General features: G+C 42.2%; 1 protein-coding gene across 2 annotated transcripts in view; it reads left to right on the top strand.

Moving 5' to 3' along the window:
* The window catches only part of pax3b (paired box 3b), a 55987-nt gene extending 31009 nt beyond the window's left edge, over nt 1–24978 (top strand). Inside the window, exons 5-9 of one of the 2 annotated variants that reach the window (XM_079559808.1) lie at nt 9096–9295; nt 11092–11248; nt 12469–12674; nt 22209–22491; nt 24865–24978. In XM_079559808.1, coding sequence (XP_079415934.1) covers nt 9096–9295; nt 11092–11248; nt 12469–12674; nt 22209–22491; nt 24865–24899 — 881 coding nt within the window. In that variant the 3' untranslated portion in view covers nt 24900–24978. Of the gene's footprint in view, nt 1–9095; nt 9296–11091; nt 11249–12468; nt 12675–22208; nt 22497–24864 lie in introns of both variants that reach the window. The other variant, XM_079559809.1, reaches the window with a different exon arrangement.
* Nucleotides 24979–26080: the final 1102 nt, after the last annotated feature.

Here is a 26080-nt window from a genome sequence, read left to right as displayed (position 1 = left end):
GTGGAAGACGAGCAGTGGACATGTGACAGCCATGTGCCTGGGTTTTTTTTTTATCATCACAAGTTGTTTACACTGTTTTTAACTGTTTGGAGAATCCTCATGCTGAACTCTTTGACTTTGTACTGAGGCGGGAATGACGACTTTAAACTCTTGCACTTTGCAAACTTCGATTGACTTGGATCGGCTTTCCTTCGCCGCGACTCGCCATGCTTCACCGTTCTTGTGGGGGCGTGCATCTCAATGAAGCGCACGAGCGGAAACAAATGACCAAACAATAGTTCCCACCTGACCACCAATATGAGTCCAGATGATGCGTACAGGCCAAACAGCTGGTGATGTCCCACTCCCACCAACGCTGTAGCTGTCCATTTTATACTTCTCCCCCTCTTTCAACTAAGTTCTCCAGGAGTATATTGTTCCTTTGTTTTCGCGCTTTTTTGTTTTCACTTGAAACTTCACTTAAAAGACAAAACAATGTGAACGCAGAGGAGAATCGTGGAAGTTCCTGCTCCCTTCATCAATGTAAAACACCCAGAATAAATGCATACTTGGACTATATCCTGGTAACCAGCGTCTGAAACGTTTCTCTATCCTTGCATTAAAGAGTTATGATGATGTGAAGGAGGATTTCGACGCCCCTGCCTGTTCATACTGGTTTTGATCAAAAGGACACTACAAAAAAGCAAATATCAAGCATGGGTTTCAATGACTTGAATAGAGAATATCGATGTTGTTGTGATCGGTTTTCACTCATTTAGACTTTTCCGTGGCTTGATCAAGATTACTTTGCTTGTTTGACGACATTTGACACTTCAAGGTAGTCTCGCTTGAAGTAGGAAAGTAAAACTGCCTAATGGGACAGGAGCAATTTCCTTATCCCATTAGCAAAGATTCTGAAATCAAGACAAAAGGCGTTGAAACGATCTAGGGAAAATGTCCGGCTACATCGTATCTAGCCAAAGCAACTTAGATTTCAATTTCCGTGCTCGCGTTATTTATTTTTCCCAGTGTAAAACTTTCAAGGATGAGCGTTGCTTGATCTGGCGGCACAACATTTGAGGTTTTGCGTTGGAAAAAAGTGAAACGAAGCCAAACAGTTAAGAAACAGCTCTTCCCTGATCTGCTTTTGACCACATCGCCAAGAGGTCCTTTGCTTTGGGTGACCACAATGCAGCCCTTGAGAGTAACGCAGTAGTAACTCTTTTTTTCCGATCTTGATGCAGGATCTCTGATGTGTTGTCGTCAGTTGTATCGTGTGTAAAAGTATTTCTCCACAGCTCTCAGTATAAGTATATGTTGTAGTCAGCCTGTTTCCATACCCTCGTAACTCTTTTCCCCGTCCTTTCGCTGGTTTGTTGCTAACCGAGCAGTTCTCGTAGTACTTGTCGAAGTAGCAGCCCTAGTCCTTCGTGCACATACTTTTTTTTTTTTTCGCAGTACTTTTCCTCCCCCCTTCCCCTCGCCTCTCCCCTTTCTGCCCCGCATTTCCCTGGCTCTTTGTTGCCGCCGGAGGACAGCGCTGGGGTCTTTGCGTCGCCGATTTCCACGCTCCATCTGTGGAATCCGTCATGGCCGGACCGACCCCTCTCCGCGGGGGCCTGTCACCTGCCCCATGGGGGGTGCTCCCGGGGAGTTTGGAGAGGGACGGTGGGGTGGAGGGGGGGGGTCATTTTCTACCACACCATCCCTGTTATATACTGTTCATGGGACAGTATTGGGATGGGGGGGGTTGTAAAATAGGCCCGTGGGGACAGCGAAAGGGCATCTGCGTTATTGTTTGCCTTGGATACAGTCTGTGGTCGCTCTCGCTGGCTTCACGTCGATGTCGGGGGGTGGGGGGGGGGTGAGGTGGCGGTGGCAGAAAGATTTAGTCAGCAGAAAACGTGCGCCCAGTTTCAGAGAATGCGCTCACTGAGAGAGACCTGGCGCGGACTTTTGGGGCCTGTCGGGAATACGCTTCACCGTTTCCCTTTGCTTTTGTTGTGTTTGTTTCCTGAACAGTTTTCCCTTCGTGAATCTGGGGGGTAAAAGACTCAGGATTGAAACCCAAAGCTAGACTATTGCTAAAACTTAAAAAGTGTGACAAACTGCGTGTATCTGCCAGTGTGGTGTCTGCTCCCCCAAGGCCGCATATAATGTAAACAGGAAAATACCAGAGTTCAATAAAGGACTGTAGCCTCATAAATAATAATCACTCCACACAGACTGACCATTACCACGTGGCTATAATGTGTTGTTTATATCAGTGGTTCCCAATTTTTTTTTTGTCTTTCGTACCCCTTTGGCCTTTCAGTGGTCAACCGTGTACCCCCTACCTCAAGGGTGTTACAGTTTATTTAAAAAGTAATTACTTAAAAGTGGTATTTGTAAGAAAAAGGACAATGTTAGAGTCAAAATAAACCTAAAATTCTCCCAAAGCAACACATTTTACTGGAAAATATAGCTTTTCCTATAAAAAATTATGTTACATTTTCCCCTTTTTTTAAATCTGAAATAGTTCCAAGTACCCCCTGCTACCCCACTGGTTTATATTATGATTTCTTATTATGTCAGTGCCCTCTGTTGGACATGTGAGGAATTGTTTCCCTTTATTTTTTTTTATATTTTGGCTGCCCCCTAGTGGCTGGAATGAGCATCTGGTTGTTTCTTTCATAATTCAGAACTCCACACAGGAATGGGCTTGATACTTACTTTTTCTTTTTGACATACTCAGAAATGCTTTTACAAGTCAAGGACCGGATTCAATCATCTCGCGGGGTTTGACACATGTGACCTAAAGCAAAGCCAATACGTTTGTGAAGTGGTGACGTCACAGCTCTACTTCCGGGTCCGCAGATGTGCGAGAAACTTAAAAAAAAACTCTTCAATACCACAATCAATATTTGTGAAACTCAACAGAGAGTTACTGAACATACTTATTTATCAGGCCCATTAGCCAAAAATGCTGTACCTACTGCTATAAGAGTAATATTTACCAAAGTCGCTACATCCGAGCCAAGATAAATGCTAACGGCGGAACAGCTACGCTAACCCCCGGAAGTACCGGCTTTAGCCTAAATAATACTTTTTTAGCAGTAGGTTTTTGGCTAATGAGTCTGAGAAATAAGTCGGGTCAGTAACTCTTTGCTGAGTTTCAGAAATATTGATGGTTGTTTTTAAAGCAGTACTAAGTAACTCTTCCCCCTAGAGGCCATAAGCGCAACTGCAGGTGTCGTAGCAAGTTACGATTTTTTAACTTATTAATTGTCTTGGAGAGTAAATACTACGCCGACAGGAAAGGCGAAGGGAGACAGGGTCACTGTGCATCCAATTATACAATGGAAATTTTTTTTTTTCACTCAAACTTGGCTGTAAATACTGTTTAAAGTGACGTTAGCCCGCAGTTAGCTTTGCCCGTTAGCAGGTTAGCTTCTTCTTCGTGATTCCATTAGTGTGTATTGCTTTCTCCGGACCGGTGGCAGTCAAGTTGCAAACATGGTTTTCTGGCCAAAGACACCAGGGGGGGATGAAAGACCCTCCAATCATCGCATAAACACTTGTATTACCCCCACAGGGACTATGAAAAGGATTTACTAAGGTAAACACGTTACTTAGTACTGCTTTAAGAGTTTTTTTTATGTTTTTTCTCGCATATTTGCCTGTCTGCTAGGACCCGGAAGCGGAAGTCGTCACGTCACACTTATCGTATGGGATGCAAATCAAATCCAAGAACTTTGCCACTATTCTCCAACACAATATCCCCTTGTTTAACATTTTCCATATTTTTCCATATCAGCTCTACAAACATGCCTACAGCCCGATGAATGCGGTCCTCTTGTGAAGTACTCACATAGTTCTGAACATATAGTCCGTGATTATCTATACCAGGAACCCACTGAGTAGAGGTAATTGAGTAAATGCTTTGAATATTTTGATTGAATATTTTAGTGATAGAGTGACAAAAGTTATTTATCTTGCAAGACGCAGGAAAATGCGATTTTTGCAGTGAGTAATCAAAGACTGGGTTCGGATGAGGACCTTTTTTTACTCCATTTATTGTGTGAAATGTTACACGATGCGGCTTTAAATTTGTAAGCAATTTGTTGATCGTCTAATTGTGTGAAAACAAGACAAATGATTTGGACCAAACCAAGGTTCAGTTAAGAAAATCATGACTAAATTGTGACTAAAAAAGAAGCTAGCCTAAACTGTGGCGTTGTGGTGCTACAAGTCAATTTAAGGTAAAAAATGAACAAAATTCCATGACAGCTCCATCTGGAGTCTTTGTGCCGCAGATAGCAACGGGACAAAGGCGGCACCTCCGTCCTCTCCGCTGGGAGCAGAGTTGAGGGGCTTATTAAGACTGGACTCCTGAAAACCGTCCGAGGTGCCACTCAGTCGCGGCCCACAATCCCAGTAGCGCTCCGAACCGATGGGTAATTCCAAAGTGATTAAGGATTTTCGAGCTTTTCCCAGGAGCCAAATCCCTGTGAAATTCGAAGGAACGCGAGCGCCCATGAAAGTCTGTGGGGAGTGAAAAGCATTCCCCACTGCTGCCCCCCTCTGGGAAAAAACAAGAGCAACCTGTGTTTACACCAGTAAGATATTCCAAACTTTTGCTGGAGATGACTGACGATAAATGATATTTTTAAAAAATGAAGAAAAACTCTATTAAACGAGTTAGAGTTATCATTAGAGCTACATTTAAAATTCTAGCTTTATTTTGTGGACATTCCATTTAAGATTTTTTTGTATTTTACTTTTGAATTGGAATTGTATTTTATTTGATCAGGGACAATGCACAAAAGACATAAGTCTAAAAAAGAGATGTCATGTGCCAGGTAATAGCAAAAATAAATTAATTTCCACTTTGGCTGCACGATATTGAAGTAACTTGCGATATGCGATACCACTGTGCAATATCGCAATAACGATATATTGTGTATTTCACTAAACCATTTCAACACAATATGTTCTAATTAAACACAAACTGTAACTAGTTATCCAGAAAATTGTGTCAAAACAAGACTTAAAACAAGACTAGAATTGAACATACAATACAATAATAACATATGAAAGTATTACTTTACTCACATCATAAAAACACTTTTCCACTTCAGGAAACTATCCCTCACTCACAGTTTAAACTTTTTAAAGCTGTTCCTTCACAATAAATCTGTAAAAAGTAAAATCCGGCCTTGTATTTTTGCGGTAAAAGCTCACTAAATCAGGTTATAACTTAAAAAACAAATATCAATAATACACATGTGTAATGTGTAGTAAAGTAGATTGTAGTAGAGTCAACGCACAAATACAGCCTGCTGCAGTGGCCACACATTCATAGTTACAAGGACCCACTTTAAAAAGCACAGTTTAAAGGTAACCAGGAGGAGTAATTACATATTTTTACTAAACAATTAAATGGAGTATGTTCCATTAAAGGCACACTGCATAACATTTTGCATTCTACTGTTGCCTGCAAATACCAAAAACAAGTGACAAGATAGACAGAAAATGTGATTTTTGCAGTGGGTAATCAAAGACTGGCTTTGGATGAGGACCTAACCTATTTTGAACAAGATGCTTGTTCATTTTGTAAAAAGGTATTTTTCAATGATAAAAATATCGATCACAAAATAAATGCTGTATATATTAATAATACAAATGTGTAATGTGTAGTAAAGTAGATTGTAGTAGAGAATCAATGCATAAATACAGCCTGCTGCTGAAATATCCTTAGTTGCCGATGAAGCCTCTTGAGGCGAGAGGGAAACCGTCATCCTCGACAACCCAGTACAGATGACAGCTTGAGGAGCTTTATCTTTGACAAAATGAATAATTACAGAAATAGCGCCCTGGGATTTGGCCACATTAAGTGAAAATTATGCAAATGAATTGAAATCTCAACAAAACGACCTCCACGTCGCTAATTCGACTGTACGGGTTTTACCGAAATTCCTGAAAGCGTCCCCGTTCACCCCCCCACCCCCCCTACCCCCACCCCTTTAGAAAATATTGTTCCTCTGGCCCTCTCCCGCTCTCATGGCTCCAGTGTTTCTTTACCAATTTAGCCGCTAATGCGTGTTCGGTCGACTCCCACCGCTGCCGGCCAATCGAATCCGGCGGATCAGTTTCACATGAGGGGCCCGCAGCTATTTGCTCTCCCTTGTATTTGATTGTTGTTTCCGAGGGGGAACTAATACACTGTTGCACACAAAACTCACCCCCCCCCCCCCCCACTCCTTTGCATGGGCCGAGGGGGAATTAATTAAGTGTGACACCCAAAATAAAAGGAGCGAGCGCCGTGGCCTTGGTGAACCCAGCGGAGCGCCAATAAACCCGGGCGAAGCACCGGCGTGTTAAGAAGCAGGGCCTTAAAGGGGAGCGGACCCTGGGCTTGTGTTAAGTTGAGAAGTGGAACGATCACCAATATCTGGAATGGTCAAGCTAAGAGTATAAACACTAGTGACACCTTTTTGTTGATTCGAATATCTGTCTAGAGCTTTCGGGTGTTGTTTCCTCGTCGAAAACATCCACTCATGTCTGTTTGAGTATAGGTTTGTGGATGAGTGTTGACATTCTCGTGGCAACCATTCAAAATTCTGTGATCCATGGCCAGGTTTATCTCCCCTGCCGCGGCCTTACGTAACCAGGAAGAGCTGTCCTTAACTCTTGCCTTGCAGCTTCCATCCGTACCCCTCCATCGCAGCGCGACAAGGGGCGAAAGCATGCACTAGAGCAGGGGTGTCCAAAACCTTTTCACTCAGGGCCGCATATTGACATGTGTACATTCATTCAGAGAGGTTTAAACTGTGCTCCACTCCTTTGTTTAGAATTGCAGTTTGCAGTAAAGATTGCAGTAAAAAGTACCATCTCTTTAGCCGGGGAATACCCATGCCAACTGCACAACAGTCTGGGGACCGTGGCCGGACGCTTCGCATGGATTTGGGACCAATCACAGAACGAGGAGGGACGGCAAGACGATGACACACTATCCCACATACGGAAGCTTGTAGTTTGTTTATAGATAAAACATTTATTTTTTTTAGTTTATTTACAGATCCAACATGACAGCGGCGATATGGAAGCGTATTGGTAGCTTTATTCGATTTGTAACGCAATTGTCAAATGGCTTTACATTATGTTATTTCGGTATGCGTTTTAGATTTGTATTGGACATTTGGCCATGCAATATTTAATTTCACCGTGCAATGTGTCTTTGCAATATGTATTGTCAACATGCATTTTACATTTTAAAAACGTATTTTACATTACAAAGATGTATTTTGCATTATGTATATGCATTTTGCCAATACATATTTTATTTATGTTTTAAATGTAAAAGTTTTGATTGCATTACATATTTGCAATGGGATTTTGGTCTCTTTATTCATTTTACAATGCTATTGAGAATTATGCATTCTACCATGTGTTACGCAATTTACTTTTTGATAATGTATTATGTATTTTTAGTTGACTTTTGAGAATTATGCATTTGACTTCCATACGGCGACGCCATATTTTGATCAAGCTTTAGGCCGTGTTCTAAATAGTTTAGCTTGAAAGTTTACAGCGGGTTCGTCATACGTCATCTGATACGATGATACGATTGGCTGTGGCGACGTGCAGATACACATATAGACATTCATAGCGCCCAATAAACGGCTATGGAATCGTAAACCACATCTCTCCTACGAGAAAATGCATTGGTGGTCCCCAAACTAAATATAACTTGTGATATTTTGTCTACCATAGGCTACCATCTCTTATGTGCCAATAAAACAAGACACCTTAGGGCCACAGACAATTTATCTGAGATCCACACTTTGGACATGCCTGTGCTAGAGCCTCACCGGGGCCCCTCCTGATGTCCGGCAGCAGGGGCGGACCGGGACTGAAAAACAGCCCTGCACTCTGGCCAGCCTGGTCCAAATTAGCGTAAATGCGACACTTCCACAAAGACACATGTTGACCTCTTACCACCCGCCTTAACCGAGAGCATTTTCCCCAGTTCGGCTTTACCCAAACCTAAAGGCTTCTTGACTGGAAGGCAACACTGTAACGCCTCATTTGAAAGCTAAAATCTAGAAAAGTCACGGTAACTTTTCGTCACGTTGTCGCTGCATTTTTGTCATGTTTTTGTTGCTTTTTGCTGCTTTTTCATTAATTTTTTGTGGCTTTATGGCATGTTTTTGTCACTTTTTCGTTGTGTTTTCGTCTCTTGTTTTCTTTTTTTTCGGTCATCTTTTTGTTGTTGTTTTTTCCTCGCTTTTTTCACTGCTTTGTCGTCACGTTTCCTTCACATTTTGTTGTGTTTTTGTCACTTTTCTGTTGCTTTTCCAGCACATTTTTGGTTTTGGATGCTTTTCTTTTAAGCTTTTAGATTGGGATAAAACGCCCGGGGTAAGGTGAAGTGAGAGGCCAGACCGGTGGCCCTAGAGCCGGTGGCCCTTTCTGTGCTCTTCCAGAATGGACATATGGCCAGTCCGCCCCTGTCCGACAGTAGCTACACCCGCGGAGCCGCAGAATCCAGTTTTTTTGTTTATCGAAGGGGTTGAGAGCTGGGGCGGGTTTTCATTTGTGAAGAGTGCCATTCCGGAAGCCTAATGTGAACCTTTGAATACGCTGGACAAAATGTAATTCTCCCAATCCAAATGATCGCGAATATTTTGAGAACCCTTTTCACTCTTTCCACTTTGCGGTATAGAACTATGGATCCCTTTTGATGTTAAGCCACTTTTATAACGTCAATAGATTTAGTCAACTGTGTACAAGGTAATTCAACACAAAAGCCAGACTTTCAAACGTAACATGACATTGTGTATAGTCCCATAATGCAGCAGTGTGACGGCAGTTGGTGTCTTTAACCAGTTGAACCTAATCTAATTAAACATCAGACTCCGGCTCATGCAAAGCGTAATCCGGGAACTCTTTCTCTTCTTTCATACTTAACTTCCCGGAGCGTGACGTCGACCATCTACTTAAGATTCGGTCAACTGAACGTTAATCGAATTTAACGTCAAACTCGAGCTTACGCAAACTCCGATCCTCTTGGTGCTTTGTGACTTCGGCTCGATGAAGAAGCTAATTTGGATGTTTCGTTTTAATCTCTGCAGCCCCGCAGTCGGACGAGGGCTCGGACATAGAGTCGGAGCCGGACCTGCCCCTGAAGAGGAAGCAGCGCCGCAGCCGGACCACCTTCACGGCGGAGCAGCTGGAGGAGCTGGAGCGGGCCTTCGAACGCACGCACTACCCGGACATCTACACGCGAGAGGAGCTAGCGCAGAGGGCTAAGCTAACGGAGGCCAGAGTACAGGTGACACGCACACCCTGTCACGGAGGTCATGGAGGAACCGTGTCCAAATCACTCTACTGCTTAATACTTCACTACTTCCACGAACAGACATTCCAATACTACCTGCTCCCATTACTAGTTACTCCCACTACTAAATACTCTCAATACTAGCTACTCCTATCACTAGCTACTCACATACAGTGGGGAAAAAAAGTATTTGGTCAAATCCCCATAGACTTTGTATTGGATTTCGGCCAAATACTTTTTTCCCCCACTGTAAGTATACTAGCTACTCCCATTACTATCTGCTCCCATTACACGCTGCTCCCATTACAAGCTACTCTCATTACTCGCTACTTGGACTATTAGCTAACACCCATTATTAGCTACACGGGCTATTAGCTCCTCACATTATTAGCTACACCTACTATTAGCTACTTCCACTAACTATTACTATCTACTCCCATTATTAGCTACTCGGACTATTAGCTACTCCCATTACTAGCTACTCCTATTACTAGCTACTCGGACTATTAGCTACTCCCATTACTATCTACTCCCATTACTAGCTACTCTCATTACTAGCTACTCGGACTATTAGCTACTCTCATTATTAGCTACTCGGACTATTAGCTACTCGGGCTATTAGCTACTTCCACTAACAGCCATTCCAATTACTACCTACTCTCATTACTAGCTACTCCCATTATTAGCTACTCGGACTATTAGCTACTCTCATTATTAGCTACTCGGACTATTAGCTACTCGGACTATTAGCTACTCTCATTATTAGCTACTTGGACTATTAGCTACTCGGGCTATTAGCTACTTCCACTAACAGCCATTCCAATTACTACCTACTCTCATTACTAGCTACTCCCATTATTAGCTACTTGGACTATTAGCTACTCCCATTATTAGCTACTTGGACTATTAGCTACTCCCATTATTAGCTACTCGGACTATTAGCTACTGTCATTATTAGCTAATCGGACTATTAGCGACTGTCATTATTAGCCACTCGGACTATTAGCTACTGTCATTATTAGCCACTCGGACTATTAGCTACTGTCATTATTAGCTAATCGGACTATTAGCGACTGTCATTATTAGCCACTCGGACTACTAGCTACTCCCATTATTATCCTGAGCCCTGATGCTAGAGTGGACCCTATTACACATGTTTTTTTGCGGTTGGAGAAACTGGATCGCTCTGCGCAGACACACGAACCATTTGAAAGAGTTACTTTATTCTTATGCCCGTCGTATCAGTGAGAAAACTTATGGAGACGTATGGCTTCAATCAAAATGTTCTTAGTTCAGACAAGAATCGAAATTCTCACACAGAAAGGTAAAGAAACAGTAACGTGCGAGCCTTCCCATTCTCTCAGATGGTACGAATTCCACCATCATTTTTACAGAAGGCCTTCATAAGTGCACGTGCGGGGAATGCCGTGTGACCTCAGCCTCACATCTGAGCAAACACACTGTAACCCTCCCCTCCCACACGTTTATAGACTTTTTAACAGACTCTCCCTTTATTTAACTGCTCTAACCTGCTGCGAGATGCCGAATCCCACACACTCTCACACACACACACACGGCTCATCCCTGTCCCCGTGGTGCGATCCAGCCTCTCCGTGCCCTTTGAATATTGCAATACGTAAAAAGAATTCTCTGACCAGATGTAGCCCATAAGTCGCTTCAGTGTATTTTTTTTGTGTGTGATCCATCTGAGAACATCATTTTGGCGACGTTTTTTTTTTTTTTACTGTTACCAACGTGTACCGTGGTCTCCCATCCCCGTGCCGTCGCAGGTGTGGTTCAGTAACCGGCGAGCGCGCTGGAGGAAGCAGGCAGGAGCCAATCAGCTGATGGCGTTTAATCACCTGATCCCCGGGGGCTTCCCTCCCTCAGCCATGTCCAGCCTGCAGCCCTACCAGCTCTCCGAGAGTTCTTACACGTCTACGCAAGGTACAGTACCGCTGCTGATGCTATAGGCAGTACACCCACCCACCATAACATGCATTTATTTATATATATTTACATTGTACGATCCTCATTGAAGACATTAAACTATAAAGTCACATATGGGATTGTATAGGAAACAAAAAAGGGTGAAATAACTCCAGCTTTTTTTATTTTAAAGGCCCTATGCCTGTTTATGTTTTATTTTTTATGCCAAACAATGAAAAAGGAATCCAGGAAATTAAAATGTTCGCTGTGGTCCAAAATCATTCCCGACTTTTCCAAACATATTTGTAGCATCCCGATTCTTCACAGGGACGAATATACAGGCACATTTCACAATGGGAGGGGTCACTTTCACACAAATGCTACAAAACTAGTCTGCAAGTTCATGAAATCGATACAAATGTTTTAAATTCGATGCATATGTTTTCCCATTCCCTGTAATGTCTGCATTTACAATATATTAAAGGAGGACAAAACAAATTTCTTTCAACCATTAGAAAATATCCGGTGTAGCGGCTTTGAATTCTTCAAAATGGCCGCCCTTTATTCTTGGCCTTTTCTCAATGCGCTTCATAAGGCCGTCACCTGATATGGTTTTTAACAGTCTGTGAAGTCAAAGCCATTTCCGGTCACTACATCGTGAAGCTCATAGAGAAAATGTCCAAAGTGCAAAGCGGTATATAGGCAAAAGAAGAATCTATTTCACCTTTTTTTTGGTTTAAAATTTAATTCCATGCCTTCAGTGGGAATCCAAACTTCTGACCGGTACTGTATAAAAGTGCTCACACAAATGTACAAAGTCTCGTCCAGTGCTTCTCAAACTGAACGTTCCCACTAAAAGCAGGCTCCTCTACAATTACATGTATATTTTTGTCCTTGCTTTGGGCAAATCTCGATCTGCAACTAATGATTGTGCAGACCAAGTTACAACCTTAAACCGCCTCACAGAGATAATTCAGGTCTAGAGGCACTCAGAGATCTGGCAAAAAATACTCTTTAGTTATTTTACTATAACTACACTTGCATACGTCGTAAGTATTCTTTGTCATGGTTATGATAGCTCGGAATTACTGTCCCACCCAGATGAACCAAAAGAAAAACACTGGATTGTAGGTGAAAACGAGAGTCGGTTTTCGATCCGATATAACCGTTATCATAAACTGGAATTTAACTGTATAAATAATCCATAATCTTCTCATCTGCCCCCTCTCCCCCGTCAGACCCCCCCAGCACAGTGCACCGGCCCCAGCCTCTGCCCCCGTCGTCGGGACACCAGAGCTCCAGTGCGACCCAGGCAGAGGGCAGCTCGGCCTACTGCCTGGCCTCGGGACGGCACTCCTTCTCCGGGTACTCCGACAGCTTCGTGAGCCCCGGAGGACCGGCCAACGCCATCAACCAGGCCCTGGGAAACGGACTCTCTCCACAGGTGAGGGCTGCAGCTCAGAGCTTGAATATTATGTAGGTCCGGTGTTCATTTTTGAAAACAATTTGTAGCTGAAGCCCCATTTGCACGGGATGAGAATTACTGATACTGGACGTTGGTCAAATTTTATGGGCTTTCAAATGGAATTAGCATTCACTCATTACTCACTCATTTGTGGGTGCTTTTTTTCCAGAAATGATGGACTGGTAATAGTAAAAAACAATGATGACGACAATCCTTTATCTGTTGATGTTGGTAGCGTTGCACTGATCTTTTGCGTGTATATGCATCTGTGATTTTCCTGTTTTCGTAGAATACCTGTTGCCTCCTCGTTCTAAAGTCAACACATCCAGACTTTCTCAAAGAGCCACCAAGTTACTTCCGAGTCACGTCCGTAACATTGTTCCTCTCTCTTTAATATTGGTAAATGGAGTCTGAGTAATGCTTTGGATTGCATATTTGACCTATATGAGTGATTAGCATGGCGCCTTTGGTTCCCGGATCCATTGTTTATAGAGTTTCTGGTAGGTGTCTCCTGCTGACGAACCCTCCCACCTGAAAGCCTATGAAACATCCTGGAGCGTTGCAGATGGAAAGTGTTAACATAGGATAGAGGAAAACATTAAATCGCTATTTATCATACTGGTTAGTTATCAAACTTGTAGAGTTCATTAAACAGTAATAATGATGCCACATTTATATAAAAGTAAGAAATAAATAAAGCAAAAGGGCCATAAAACAGAGTCGTTAGGTGTTTAACAATTGCAGTAAACAGAAATCAAAACACCATGTCTTATCCTGACAAGGGTTAGGGTTATTGTGGCTCAGTGGGCGTGGCTGGAGCGTATATTTGAGGCTAACGCTAACATTAGCATTGAGGACGTCTCTGTGTTTGTCCAACATGTTTTACATTGAGATGGTATTTTAGACTTGAGTAACTCCGGTGGAAGGAGAACTCTTTTTAACACAACCTGCCCACATCCGTGCAGCTGTCCATCGTCCCATCAGGATGTTTTAAAACTAAACTGAGTCCCCGACGGACCGAGTGAAGCGTCTCCGTCCACCGCTGTTGTGGGCGGATGTGCGTCAGATATACGGGCGTACCAGAAACATGCAAATAGAAAGGTTCCGGCTCGGGAGTTCCGACTTGGGGGGGAAATCGGGGGAAATATGATTAATTGCGTTAAAAAAATTAACGCGTTAAAATCTTTGTAATTAATTAATCGAAATTAAGCGTTAAAGTCCCACTCCCAATATTATTATATTATATTTAATGTATCGATTCACACATTTATCGTAATTATTATTGTAATCATCCGAACAGTAAAAATCTGGGCAAATGTTGCTGCAAATTGCTGACACGGCATATTCCCACAGGCATAGAAAGTCCAAGGAAAATGTTACCTTTGACCTGAGGTCCTGAAATAATTCTAATACCGCGTGATTTTACATGAAATGTCATGAACATCAAGTCAATATTTTTTATTTTCTTTGTGAGAATTTTTACTTAAAAATGTTGCTACTTATTGACCACTCTAAAGTGTGTATTGCTCTTCTCATTGTAGTTTCTCATGTGTTTTTGATTAAATTAAATCACTTAATATTCATAGCGTCCCCAACACACAGGATCATTTAATTGGATAAATGAAATATTATTGTTAATTAATATTCAGACAGACCGGGCGTCCACTGAGGCCCCCGTGTTACCGTATCATCTAAACATTTGGCGGGGCATTCCTGGCTCTGAAAGGCCCGTATTTGTATTTCATGTAGAAAGGCAGGAATGTCCGGCGTCCCCGGCATTCTTCGCCGTTGTGCTCCCGATGCAGAGGGTTTGGGGCCCGAGGGCGATCCACTCGTGTTCGGGACAAAGACTAGACAACATGACGCGAGCGCTCAGAAATGCATTTGAAGAAGAGCTTTTGAACGACGCATTTCCTTTTGCACAACGAGCCGGAGAAGGTGGACGGGTTTTTTTTTTGAGGGAAACAGTGACTCTGCATTTGAGGTTTAAGACTGCAATGAATGAAAGAGTTATGTATAAAACATGAATGTATTTACAAGATGAAATAAGATTTAGTCGTCCTGTCTTTGGGATCTCTTTATATTAAGAAACACTGTGGCATAGAGAACATAAACCCCTTGAGTGTTGAGGTTTTTAGTGCAAACATGGAGAAATGTAACATTGCATTTTGTTCAATTGAGCAGCAGAAATATTTACTCAGGTAGATCATTTTACTCCTGCAGAAATAAAAAAAAAGGTCATTACTCAAGACGGTGAGAAAATAAAGGTGAAAATACTATTTACGGGCAAAGTTCTGTTTGAGTTTCAGTGTGATAGGTGTTCAAAAACGGTGATATTTTCATTAGTAATACAAAACATTGAAAGGTTTTCCGCATGGCATTGAAAAGCATTAAAACTGGCATTCAATTCTAAATGTATTGGGTAATTCTGACAGTACTCAAAAGGTTTAAGTTCATAGAAAAGACCAAAATGATGATCTAAAACAGGGATCCCCAAGTAAATCAGCTCAAGGTTTACTTTCCTGACTTTCCTCATGTGTCCAGGGTCCGGACATAAGCACCCATTGCTCTTAAAAGATTGTCTAATTACAAAACAGAACCGATTAATGAATCCACAATTGTGCCATTACCTTTGATCTTATTTTAATGTTATTAGAGTTGTTCAGATAATGGTTAATTCAGTCTTAGATATTAAGTATATTGAGAGGATGAAAAGGCTTTGGGGTCCGGGTCGCGGATCGAAAACATTCAGTTGAATTTTTTCCAAAATGTTTCCTGTTTTGTCCAGTTCTCTTTCTGTCTGTTTCATGAAATGTCTGATTTATCTCTAACAACGTAAACCTTTGGCCACATTCACTCACAGACGCTTCAAATATGAACTTACATTTCTTCAAAAAGGTTCTCAAGGCCATGTACTGTAACTGATTATTACCCAACAAAGTCCATATTGCAGTCAAGTGTACCAGCAATCTAACCAGTTTGTTAAACTAGTTAGTTTTAGGCGGAGCTTCAAACATCCTTTTATGAATGACTTAACGTAATGTGAATGGTCCCTGGTAAGGAAATAAAAGCACTCCCGTACAACATCACATTGATATGACAACGCTCCACATATCACTCTCTTGTCTGCAGACTCACCGCCCACCTCCGTCTGTTCCCAGTGTGGAAATGTTTAAAGCAGGACCATGTGTGTGTTTGCAGGACCATGTGTGTGTTTGCATCTGTAGGACCGTGTGTGTGTGTGTTTGCAGGACCTTGTGTGTGTTTGCATCTGCAGGACCGTGTGTGTGTGTTTGCATCTGCAGGACCGTGTGTGTGTGTTTGCATCTGTAGGACCGTGTGTGTGTGTTTGCAGGACCGTGTGTGTGTTTGCAGGACCATGTGTGTGTTTGCAGGACCGTGTGTGTGTGTGTGTTTGCATCTGCAGGACCGTGTGTGTGTGTTTGCAGGACTGTGTGTGTGTGTTTGCATCTGTAGGACCGTGTGTGTGTGTTTGCATCTGCAGGACCATGTGTGTGTTTGCATCTGTAGGATCGTGTGTGTGTGTTTGCATCTGTAGGATCGTGTGTGTGTGTTTGCAGGACCGTGTGTGTGTGTTTGCAGGACCGTGTGTGTGTGTTTGCAGGACCGTGTGTGTGTGTTTGCAGGACTGTGTGTGTGTGTTTGCAGGACCGTGTGTGTGTGTTTGCATCTGCAGGACCGTGTGTGTGTGTTTGCAGGACTGTGTGTGTGTTTGCATCTGTAGGACCGTGTGTGTGTGTGTGTTTGCAGGACTGTGTGTGTGTGTGTGTTTGCAGGACCGTGTGTGTGTGTTTGCATCTGCAGGACCGTGTGTGTGTGTTTGCAGGACTGTGTGTGTGTGTGTGTTTGCATCTGCAGGACCGTGTGTGTGTGTGTGTTTGCATCTGCAGGACTGTGTGTGTGTGTTTGCATCTGCAGGACCGTGTGTGTGTGTTTGCAGGACCGTGTGTGTGTGTTTGCAGGACTGTGTGTGTGTTTGCATCTGTAGGACCGTGTGTGTGTGTTTGCAGGACCGTGTGTGTGTTTGCATCTGTAGGACCGTGTGTGTGTGTTTGCAGGACCGTGTGTGTGTGTTTGCATCTGTAGGACCGTGTGTGTGTGTGTGTTTGCAGGACTGTGTGTGTGTGTGTTTGCATCTGCAGGACCGTGTGTGTGTGTTTGCAGGACTGTGTGTGTGTGTTTGCATCTGCAGGACCGTGTGTGTGTGTGTGTTTGCAGGACTGTGTGTGTGTGTTTGCATCTGCAGGACCGTGTGTGTGTGTTTGCATCTGCAGGACCGTGTGTGTGTGTTTGCATCTGCAGGACCGTGTGTGTGTGTGTGTTTGCAGGACTGTGTGTGTGTGTGTTTGCATCTGCAGGACCGTGTGTGTGTGTTTGCAGGACTGTGTGTGTGTGTTTGCATCTGCAGGACCGTGTGTGTGTGTGTGTTTGCAGGACTGTGTGTGTGTGTTTGCATCTGCAGGACTGTGTGTGTGTGTTTGCATCTGCAGGACCGTGTGTGTGTGTTTGCATCTGCAGGACCGTGTGTGTGTTTGCAGGACCGTGTGTGTGTTTGCAGGACCGTGTGTGTGTGTTTGCAGGACCGTGTGTGTGTGTTTGCAGGACCGTGTGTGTGTGTTTGCAGGACCGTGTGTGTGTGTTTGCAGGACCGTGTCCGCCGTGTTTAGACCTGGTTTGGATCAGGCCCTCAGCCCTTTACACACACAGATATAATGCGTTTGGAAACAGTGTTGCTCATGACTTCGATTTGGAGGCACTGACGACGCCTGAACAATATAGGAATAAATCGGAATGTGATTTTACAATAAAAATGAAAACAAATGAGTGAATGAATCAAATAAAATGAAATCGCAACGTTCAGGAGCATTACGCTGTGAGAGAAGACAGAAATACTGTAAAAGTAAAAAAGGACAGCCTTAGTCTAGTCGATGATAACTCAAAACAGTTTAGTCAAGTTTTAGTTTAGTTTAGTTTAATTGTTTATTTGAGCATTCTGCTCAAAAGGAGTGGGCCGAAGCAAGAAGCTTATGAGCGCCCACCCCCAACTCAATACAATCAAAATGTACGTCTCACAATAATACACAAGGACATAGTACAAAACGAACAAAACAACAACAAACAACAGCAGCAAAAAATGATATGCACTCTTAACGGCATTTACTTTAAATAAGATATATAACTGCCTATAGCATTACTTTATCAATCATACATTTAGCAACATCATATTGTGATTAGTCTCATTGGCAAAAGAGAACTTGTTACACTTCAATGTGTCTTACTACAACAACGGTCTTTTTCCTGTACGATGTCCTGTACAAAGCAAGCAACAAAAGGCGATCATTATATTTCGTTCAGAAGGTTCCCAACGCCAAACCTTGTTAAAATAACCGAAAGTCACAATGGCACATTACTGCACCCATTATCCTCCGTGATCTTGCTCATTCCCAGTTGTCATTTCCATCCTCATTATAGTATTAGTCTTGTTTGTGTACAATTTGTCTTGTATGATGTAAGCCCTACATAGTGTAGTGCGTTAAAAGCCAGGGTGTAGAGGGGGCCAGTTTCAGAGGGCGGTGGCTCCTTATCCACTAACCCGCATCCAGCTGCCCTAACAGCTGATTTTGTAGATGATGTTCCTATGCTGTGTGGTGCATTAAAAGACGGAGTTCATGAGACCGTTGGGAGGGTCTCTCTCAGCAGATTCATAGCTCGCCTCCCCTGTTTCTTTTATTGTATTTTTACAAATACAATAAAAGAATAGAATACAATAGAAATGACAACAACACTCTTCCTTCATAATTAATAAAATGTACATTGATCCTACTGCTCCTTCTAGTTTCAACGCAATTCTTAGAGGCAAGTTTCATTAAAACAAAGTAATAAAGTATTAGTAATTCAACAAATGAATTCAAATACATAAGTATTAGCAACAGAGATGAAGGGTGACAGGTTGTATCAAGCGTTTTACGGTCAGATTACTCCAGAAAAGGCAGAAGTGTCATTGTGATCCGGACTTTTCCCAAAAGCGCCCGCTCTCCTCATCCTCCTCATCCTCTGAACATCACTTTGAAGACACCTTTTTTTTTTTCAAGGCGTTAAATCAGTCCCATTGTCATTTTGGTGGATTTCAATAGGGCTGCAACTAACGATTATTTTGGCAATCGATTAATCTACTGATTATTTTTACGATTAATCGATTAATCGCTTGGCTGTGAATGGTGTATGAAAATTGTATTTTTTCATTTATTTTGAATCACACAAAGCTAAAGTGGCATCTCTTGAGGACATGTTGATGGAGTAAACTTAAACTGTGTTGTAAAGTGTTTTTGTGGTGCCAGTTCTGCTTTATTAATTGGATGAGACACAGACAGATATCTATGAAATTATTAATGTACAAAACTCTACAGACCGTTTCCATCAAAAATAAAAAAAATGTTCATGTAATTTTTGCTCTTTTTAAGTCTGTGTTTACTAGAAAACGATTAATCGATTACTAAAATAGTTGACAACTATTTCAATAATCGATTAGTTGTCGATTAATCGATCAGTTGTTTCAGCCCTAGATTTCAATCAAAAGGTGCTATCCCATCTTTAGATATTATGAGTTATCTGCCCGCCTTCATCAAACCTATTTATTTTAAAAAGATAATTATTAAATGATGTTGGTAATATTTTCAATAAACTATTCCAGGAAAGGGATCAATTTGTTGTCTCAGTTTAAAGACGGAGCCAACAAGACTATATGGGAGTTTGAAACTGGATTTGCTGATGATGTGTTTCCCTAAATAAACACCTGTAGAGATTAAATGTTCCCTTTTAATTGAATGTTCCATTTTTACGTCCGACCTTCAAAGAATGGCGTTTTCGCTGCATTTCCTTAAATAAAGAGGGGACGTGGTGTTGGAATCCGCTTAGCCCCGCAGTGTTTTTCCATCCTTTTCGTGGCCCAAAGAATATTCCCGCTAAATTCAATTACCTGTCGCTAATACAGACCAGGTCAAGCGCCGGAGGATTTCCCCCCTCCCATGAAAACCGCGGCCCTCGCTCTTTGTTAAAACTTATCTCCGTCCGAACATCTACGGCTCGGAGATAAGTCGCCGCTATCTCGCGCCGTAGACGCTTCGGAGCGGCGGCGAAAAGGAATCTCAGAACGAGGGAAAGTGAGGCCACGCCGAGTTGGTACAAATTGGTTGAGTCTTGAGCTATCTGCGTGCGGGACGTCCCACGCTGAGCTGCGTTTGAAGTGCACAGCGGGGGATTTCCTCGCCGCCCCCGTCCTGATGCAACACAGACGCCAACGCTGGGCAAGAGAATGTAACTCAATAGTGACCCAACTTCCCTGGTAATCTAATAAAGGGCCGGGTTTGAAGCAGGGCCTTGTGGACATTCTGAAGATGGATTTCTCTTTTTATATTTTCTGCTCAAAAATAGCGTCTCAAGCACACGTTGAGGGGTTTGTCTTACTACATTTTAGCCACAAAATCTTTTTTTTTTTCTTTGGCGTGTAACAATGTGTGATAACTTGCCAATGGGTTACTAGTATGTGTGTGTTGTTTGGAGGTACATAATGTAATAAGACCAAATACCTTTAGGGCCAGGGGTTACAGTCTTTTGTCTTATTACACTGTGTACATCCAAACTACAAATAAACATTATTGTACAGCTACAAGTTATCAAACATTTTGTTACACATTGCATTGTACTAAATTTGGCAGGTACATTTTTTTTTGCATAATCTGTGACTACTCCTCAACAAGTGTGTGTTTAGTACAGTTTCTCGTGCAAATCGCACATTTTTAAAGGCTCCGTACCAAATTTGACCCATTTTCAAACTGAAAACATGAAGCTTATTTTAAATAATCAGTTGTGGTCCAAACTGTGATACTTTTTGTTTATTTTTGTTTATGGGAATAAGTCGCTGTCAGTGAATGACCAGGTAATGTTAGCAATTGCAATTAGCAAACTGTTTTTTTTTTTTTCACAAAAATGTTACTTCCAGATTTTCAACCACTCATCACTCACTCATACGCCACGCAGCAGCAGTGTTTTTTTTTTTTTCACAAGTGTTTTACAGACTCAGCTTAGTTACGGACTCATGTAGATGTAATCTGCACTTGCACTGTGTGGTGTGCCGACACTTAGATCCGCTGCTATCGCCCTATCACTTAATCACTTATATCACTTAAAATCGCTTTATATCACTTATATCACTTAAAATCGCTTTATATCACTTATATCACTTTAAATCGCTTTATATCACTTTATATCGCTTTATATCACTTTATATCACTTTATATCACTTTAAATCGCTTAATATCACTTTATATCACTTTATATTGCTTTATATCACTTTATATCACTTTAAATCGCTTAATATCACTTTATATCACTTTATATCGCTTTATATCACTTTATATCACTTTATATCACTTTAAATCGCTTTATATCACTTTATATCACTTTATATCGCTTTATATCACTTTATATCACTTTATATCACTTTAAATCGCTTTATATCACTTTATATCACTTTAAATCGCTTTATATCACTTTATATCGCTTTATATCACTTTATATCACTTTAAATCGCTTTATATCACTTTATATTGCTTTATAGGCCTACAATCCCGGTGTTGTTCAATGTCAAATTGTCAAATTCCTAGTTTGTGAACCTGTTCTCAAACCATGGCAATAAAACCTATTCTGATTCTGATTCTGAACACAACTGGATTGAGTTTCATCAGTAATTAAGGACATTTGTTTTGCCTGAAATTATTACAATCAACAAGTCCATGCGTCGTTTTCATGGTCAGCTCATGGGTCCTCGTCAGTTACTTTGGTTTGGGAACAATGCATTAGACTAGTGCTTTTTTATTCGCTCTCCACACTTGGAGGCACAGCTGCCCTGGGGCGGGCTCATGGAGGAAGTTCCGTAAACTAAACTTCCGGAACTATTTTTGTGTCAGTGACATCCTTTGAAAATGTGATCTTTGCGATACTCCGTGATCAGCGTGCATGCTTTGCCTTTGTATGTTTTGCTTCTTCACACTGTGGCCATTGTACATGAGATTTGTCTCTCAGCTGACTTACCTGGCTGACACATTTAGTCGCTTGTCTTATGTTTTTATATTGGATTTGTCTGTCTGCTCAGGGTTTTGAATCGACCTGGAGTGCCCTCTGTAGGCATTAGCGGAAACCTACTCTATTCACTTTTGCATGCTATTCACAACTGATCAATGGCGCCTTGATGAACATGCGTTGAGTGCAGAACAACGAGATGGAAGACTTTAAGAAAAAAAAAAAGTTGGACAGTTTCGTGTTTCTACTATGATGCAAAAAAACCAAATAGATTGGAGCACTTTTGCAATAGAAGAAGAAACCCCAAGTCAAAACGATTGCTCAAACCCGCGTAAATGAAGTGAAATATTATACTCCAGGTGTGTTCGTTTAAAAACGTCTTCTGATTGTCCTCTCTCTCTCTCTCTCCTGCAGGTGATGGGTTTGCTGAATCCCGGTGGCGTCCCCCACCAGCCCCAAAGCGACTACGCCATCTCCCCGCTCACCGGCGCCCTGGAGCCCCCCGCCGGCGTGGCGTCCAGCTGCAGCCAGCGCCTGGAGCACCTGAAGGGCCTGGAGGGGCTGAGCAGCGTTCCGTCCATGTCCGCCCTGCCGTCCCTGCCCAGCTCCCAGTCCTACCACCCGTCGGCGCCCTACCCCTCCCCGGGCTACACCGTGGACCACGTGGGGCACTACCAGTACAGCCAGTACGCACAAAGTAAGGTCAATACGGCTTTTTGTTACTATTCCAGCCAGCACCATTTCGGAAACGGAGCGAACTTTGTCAGACTTTATCTCTTGCGAAGACTTACAAATCTCTCAAAATGACTGAAACGGTTTTATCTTATCGAAGACCAGACCAAATCTACTCAGACTCTTTCTATCCATAGTTCAAATTGTTTTTTATCCATAGAATTCCTTCCATATTTATGTTCGTAAGCTACAACAAAATGTTTAAATTGAAATGTTTCAGTTCCTCGTCTTCAATGCATAAAACCAAACATGTGAGCGGAATTAGAAGTTAGAAAACCGTGTGGTCACCTTCCCATTTCACTTAAACGTAAATCAAGAGATCACGTTTTTCGAAATAACTGTTTGCGGTCTGGGCGCGGCGTTGGCGCGGCCCGTTCCCCCGCCTCGGACCGCGCAGCCTCAAGTGTCGGGGTTAATTGCGCGCGTCTGATTGCATCTCCAAAAGCAATCAGGTCAGCGTCGAAGCCGAAAAATCAAGTTAGCTACAATTTTGCCGGGCGCGCGTCGTTTCCAATCTCGTCACCCGCGAAGGGGGGAACCTGTCGCCCGGGATCACCGCTAACGGAATCAACTTCAAACGACAATTCCGAGTTCGCGAGGAGGCGGCGGCCGCGTCCCTGTGATTGCAGCCAACGTCCAAAACTTTCTCTCCGTAGGGGGATGGGGGGGCGGTGGGGGGTGCGCCAATCAGAATTGTCTATCCGCTGACCTCTTGGCAACCTCTCGCGACGACTCGGGCCTTCAAAAGAGCGAGCCGCGACGGGGCTTTTTTTGGGGGGGGTATCAAATTAGCAGCGGGGTTAAATATCCCAAAAGCCGCGCTTGTCCGGAGAAATGACTTGCTTCGGGATCACGGAAGAGAAGGCACTGACAGGGAAGTCGATGTCCGCGTAGCGCTAACAGCACGAGGACGCGCTTCCACCGTGTTAGCGCCATGTTGAGTCGATTAATCAGGTAGTGCGTACAGCCGGTGTGCGGTTGGGGGTATTTTTGAAGGGGTGGGGTGGGGGGGCTGATCCTAATAGCCCGTGGCAGGGTGGATATTGGAAACAGGTGCTAGTGCCGAGGTCAGATGTGGAGGAAGAGGGTCCTAACTAAGTTCGTAGACCAACACTGGAGCTGAATGGGACCATAGAAAGGTCCACTTCTGTTGCGATCATTGCGGGGATTCTTCTGGACACCTGTGGTCTGTATGTTCTTCACCCAGAAACATAGAAAGAAATGTCCGACGCTTAAGTTAGATTAGCTTGAATTAAGAGAGTTTATGCAGATTTTGCGTAGCTTCGGACAGTCTTGAAAGGCTATTGCTTATGGGACAAGCGTTACAATTCCGGTATACAAGCCTTATAAATATTAAGGCGAGACACTGCAGGTGAATAGGGAAAAAATTTAAATTTACAGATATCAATTTGAAACTTTTGCTGTAGATCACTGGCATAAATGTGAGAAAAAAATACATTGCAAGTTTTCTGTCATTTTATCTTTTCATATAAGAACAAGGTGTTTTATGCCTAAAAATGCCCCAAATTTCCCATCTATTCGGCGACGAAATCTGAATAATGGATAGAGCTACATTCAAATGTATTGTTTCATTTTATTGATGAATGAGTTACCAAGATTTTTTTAGAGGGGATTTGGGATTTTTTTGTTTGGTTTTAAAATAAGCTGTTTTTTAGTGGAAAAATGTGTAAAAAAAATGTAATTTTCGCCTCATTTTTTGACATTCAAAACTCAATAAATGGGGCTTAGGAATTAAATAATAAAAAATCCCTCTGAAAAAATCTTCCAAATATTGTTCAGTCCAAGGCTGGAAAATGTGAAGTCTTTAGGTCCGACTGACGTGGACATAGTGTCGCCACAATGACAGAAAAATGTGTTTTGAGAAAAAGGCCCTTGAATTTGCATTCTCCCATATAAGTCTATGGGGGAACATTGAATCAGCGCAATATTTAAACATGTTATTGTGAAGATTAGGCATATTTTCTGTTTCCGGGTGAAAGCTTGTATGTTCAGAGACCAATTTGGCCCAAAACCTGAAAACTGAAAAAAATGAGTTTTGCCAGCAGTGTCTCCCCTTAACCTATAGGCTCTATGGAATATCCAATCACATCGACATAAATAAAATAAATACTTTGCCATGTCTTATCTGAAAATTTACTGCGTCACGCTTCTGTTCTCTCTTGACCCTACGATCTTTTACACCCAAACCTCTGTTCGCGCGCAAACACAGTCCACATGTTCCCGAATTTACTACGGCCATATATCTCTTTTTATTGTCTTTCTGCCTTTTCCCTTTTCGCTGGTAATAATTTCACACCTGTTTCACGGCTTTTCACAGGTGCCCTTCCTTATCTGAGGCCCGAGATCACCTAAAGTCTGGACTACAGCGATGTGTGGGCCCCCGGGGACATTTCCAATGGACCAAATTCTGGACCAAAATGCTGTTGTTGTTTTTTTAACCGATTCCAGGGACACATTTGGGACTAAATGTGTGCTTTCTAAATGGAGGAGTAAACAAAGGAATTTTTAAACGTCATTACGATGAATGGACATTACAGAGTCTTAAAGAGCGTTTTTTTTCTGTACACCACGGAAGAAGTAAGGACCACGAAATGAACTTTTCTCGTTTTGTATTCGGGGAGGGGGATCTGAAAAAGGGACTGATTCCGAGCCAATCTGGTTTTATTAAAGCCTTGGAGATATACTTGCTGTTACGACATTTATATCGGTAAAGTGCAGGTATATTTGCCCTGTTGGGTACTTGTTAAAGTTACTTAATTGGTTACATTACTGCGCTACTTTAGGATGAAAGCAACGTGGTAGAGTGCTCATGCTTTACCAATAATAAACAGTGTTATTTACTGTTTTGTTCTCCGATGCTGAAAGCTGCATTTCACGAGCTGAGCCATCAAAGTACTGAGTAAACAAGTAACAAATAAAGGCAGATAATTCCACTTCTCTGAGGAAGTCGCCAAAATGACGCTGAATAAGAACACGTTAAAAAAAGCAGTAAAGACACAGACGGGGGGGCTCAAAGTCATATGCATGTACACGCATCAGCGTCACTGTGAGATATAGGAAAGATAAGCAGTGTTGGGCAAGTTACTATATTAGTAGTTACTGATTTAAAATGTAATATGTTTGTATTACATATTACTGTTTCAAAGTTACCTACTTTTAGTGGTTACTAAATGTATTAATATAAACTGAAAATAGTAATAATGCCACCGACAAAAAAAAAGAAAGAAAAGGATTTCCTTTTCCTTCGCTCTCTCCATTCTCTGGTGTGTTGTCATGACGACGTTAGCTACACGCAGCTGCAGATGTTTTACATCTGTGTCAAACTTGATTTGGTGCTGCATTTCATTTGTAGGGAGTTTGGCATTTTTCTGTTCATACATCAATACAAACCATTTAAATGCACTTGAAACTTGTGTTATTTAAATTATATTGACTAAGATATTCCTGTATTTTGTTTCAGTAATAAGTTACTGAAAATAGTAACTAACATAATATATTTTTGTAACTTATTACTGTAGTAAGACCCCGTATAT

The sequence above is a fragment of the Gobius niger genome (genome assembly GCF_951799975.1).
Source record: "Gobius niger genome assembly, chromosome: 1".
NCBI lineage: Eukaryota > Metazoa > Chordata > Actinopteri > Gobiiformes > Gobiidae > Gobius > Gobius niger.
This window is presented reverse-complemented; position numbering and strand designations above follow the sequence as displayed.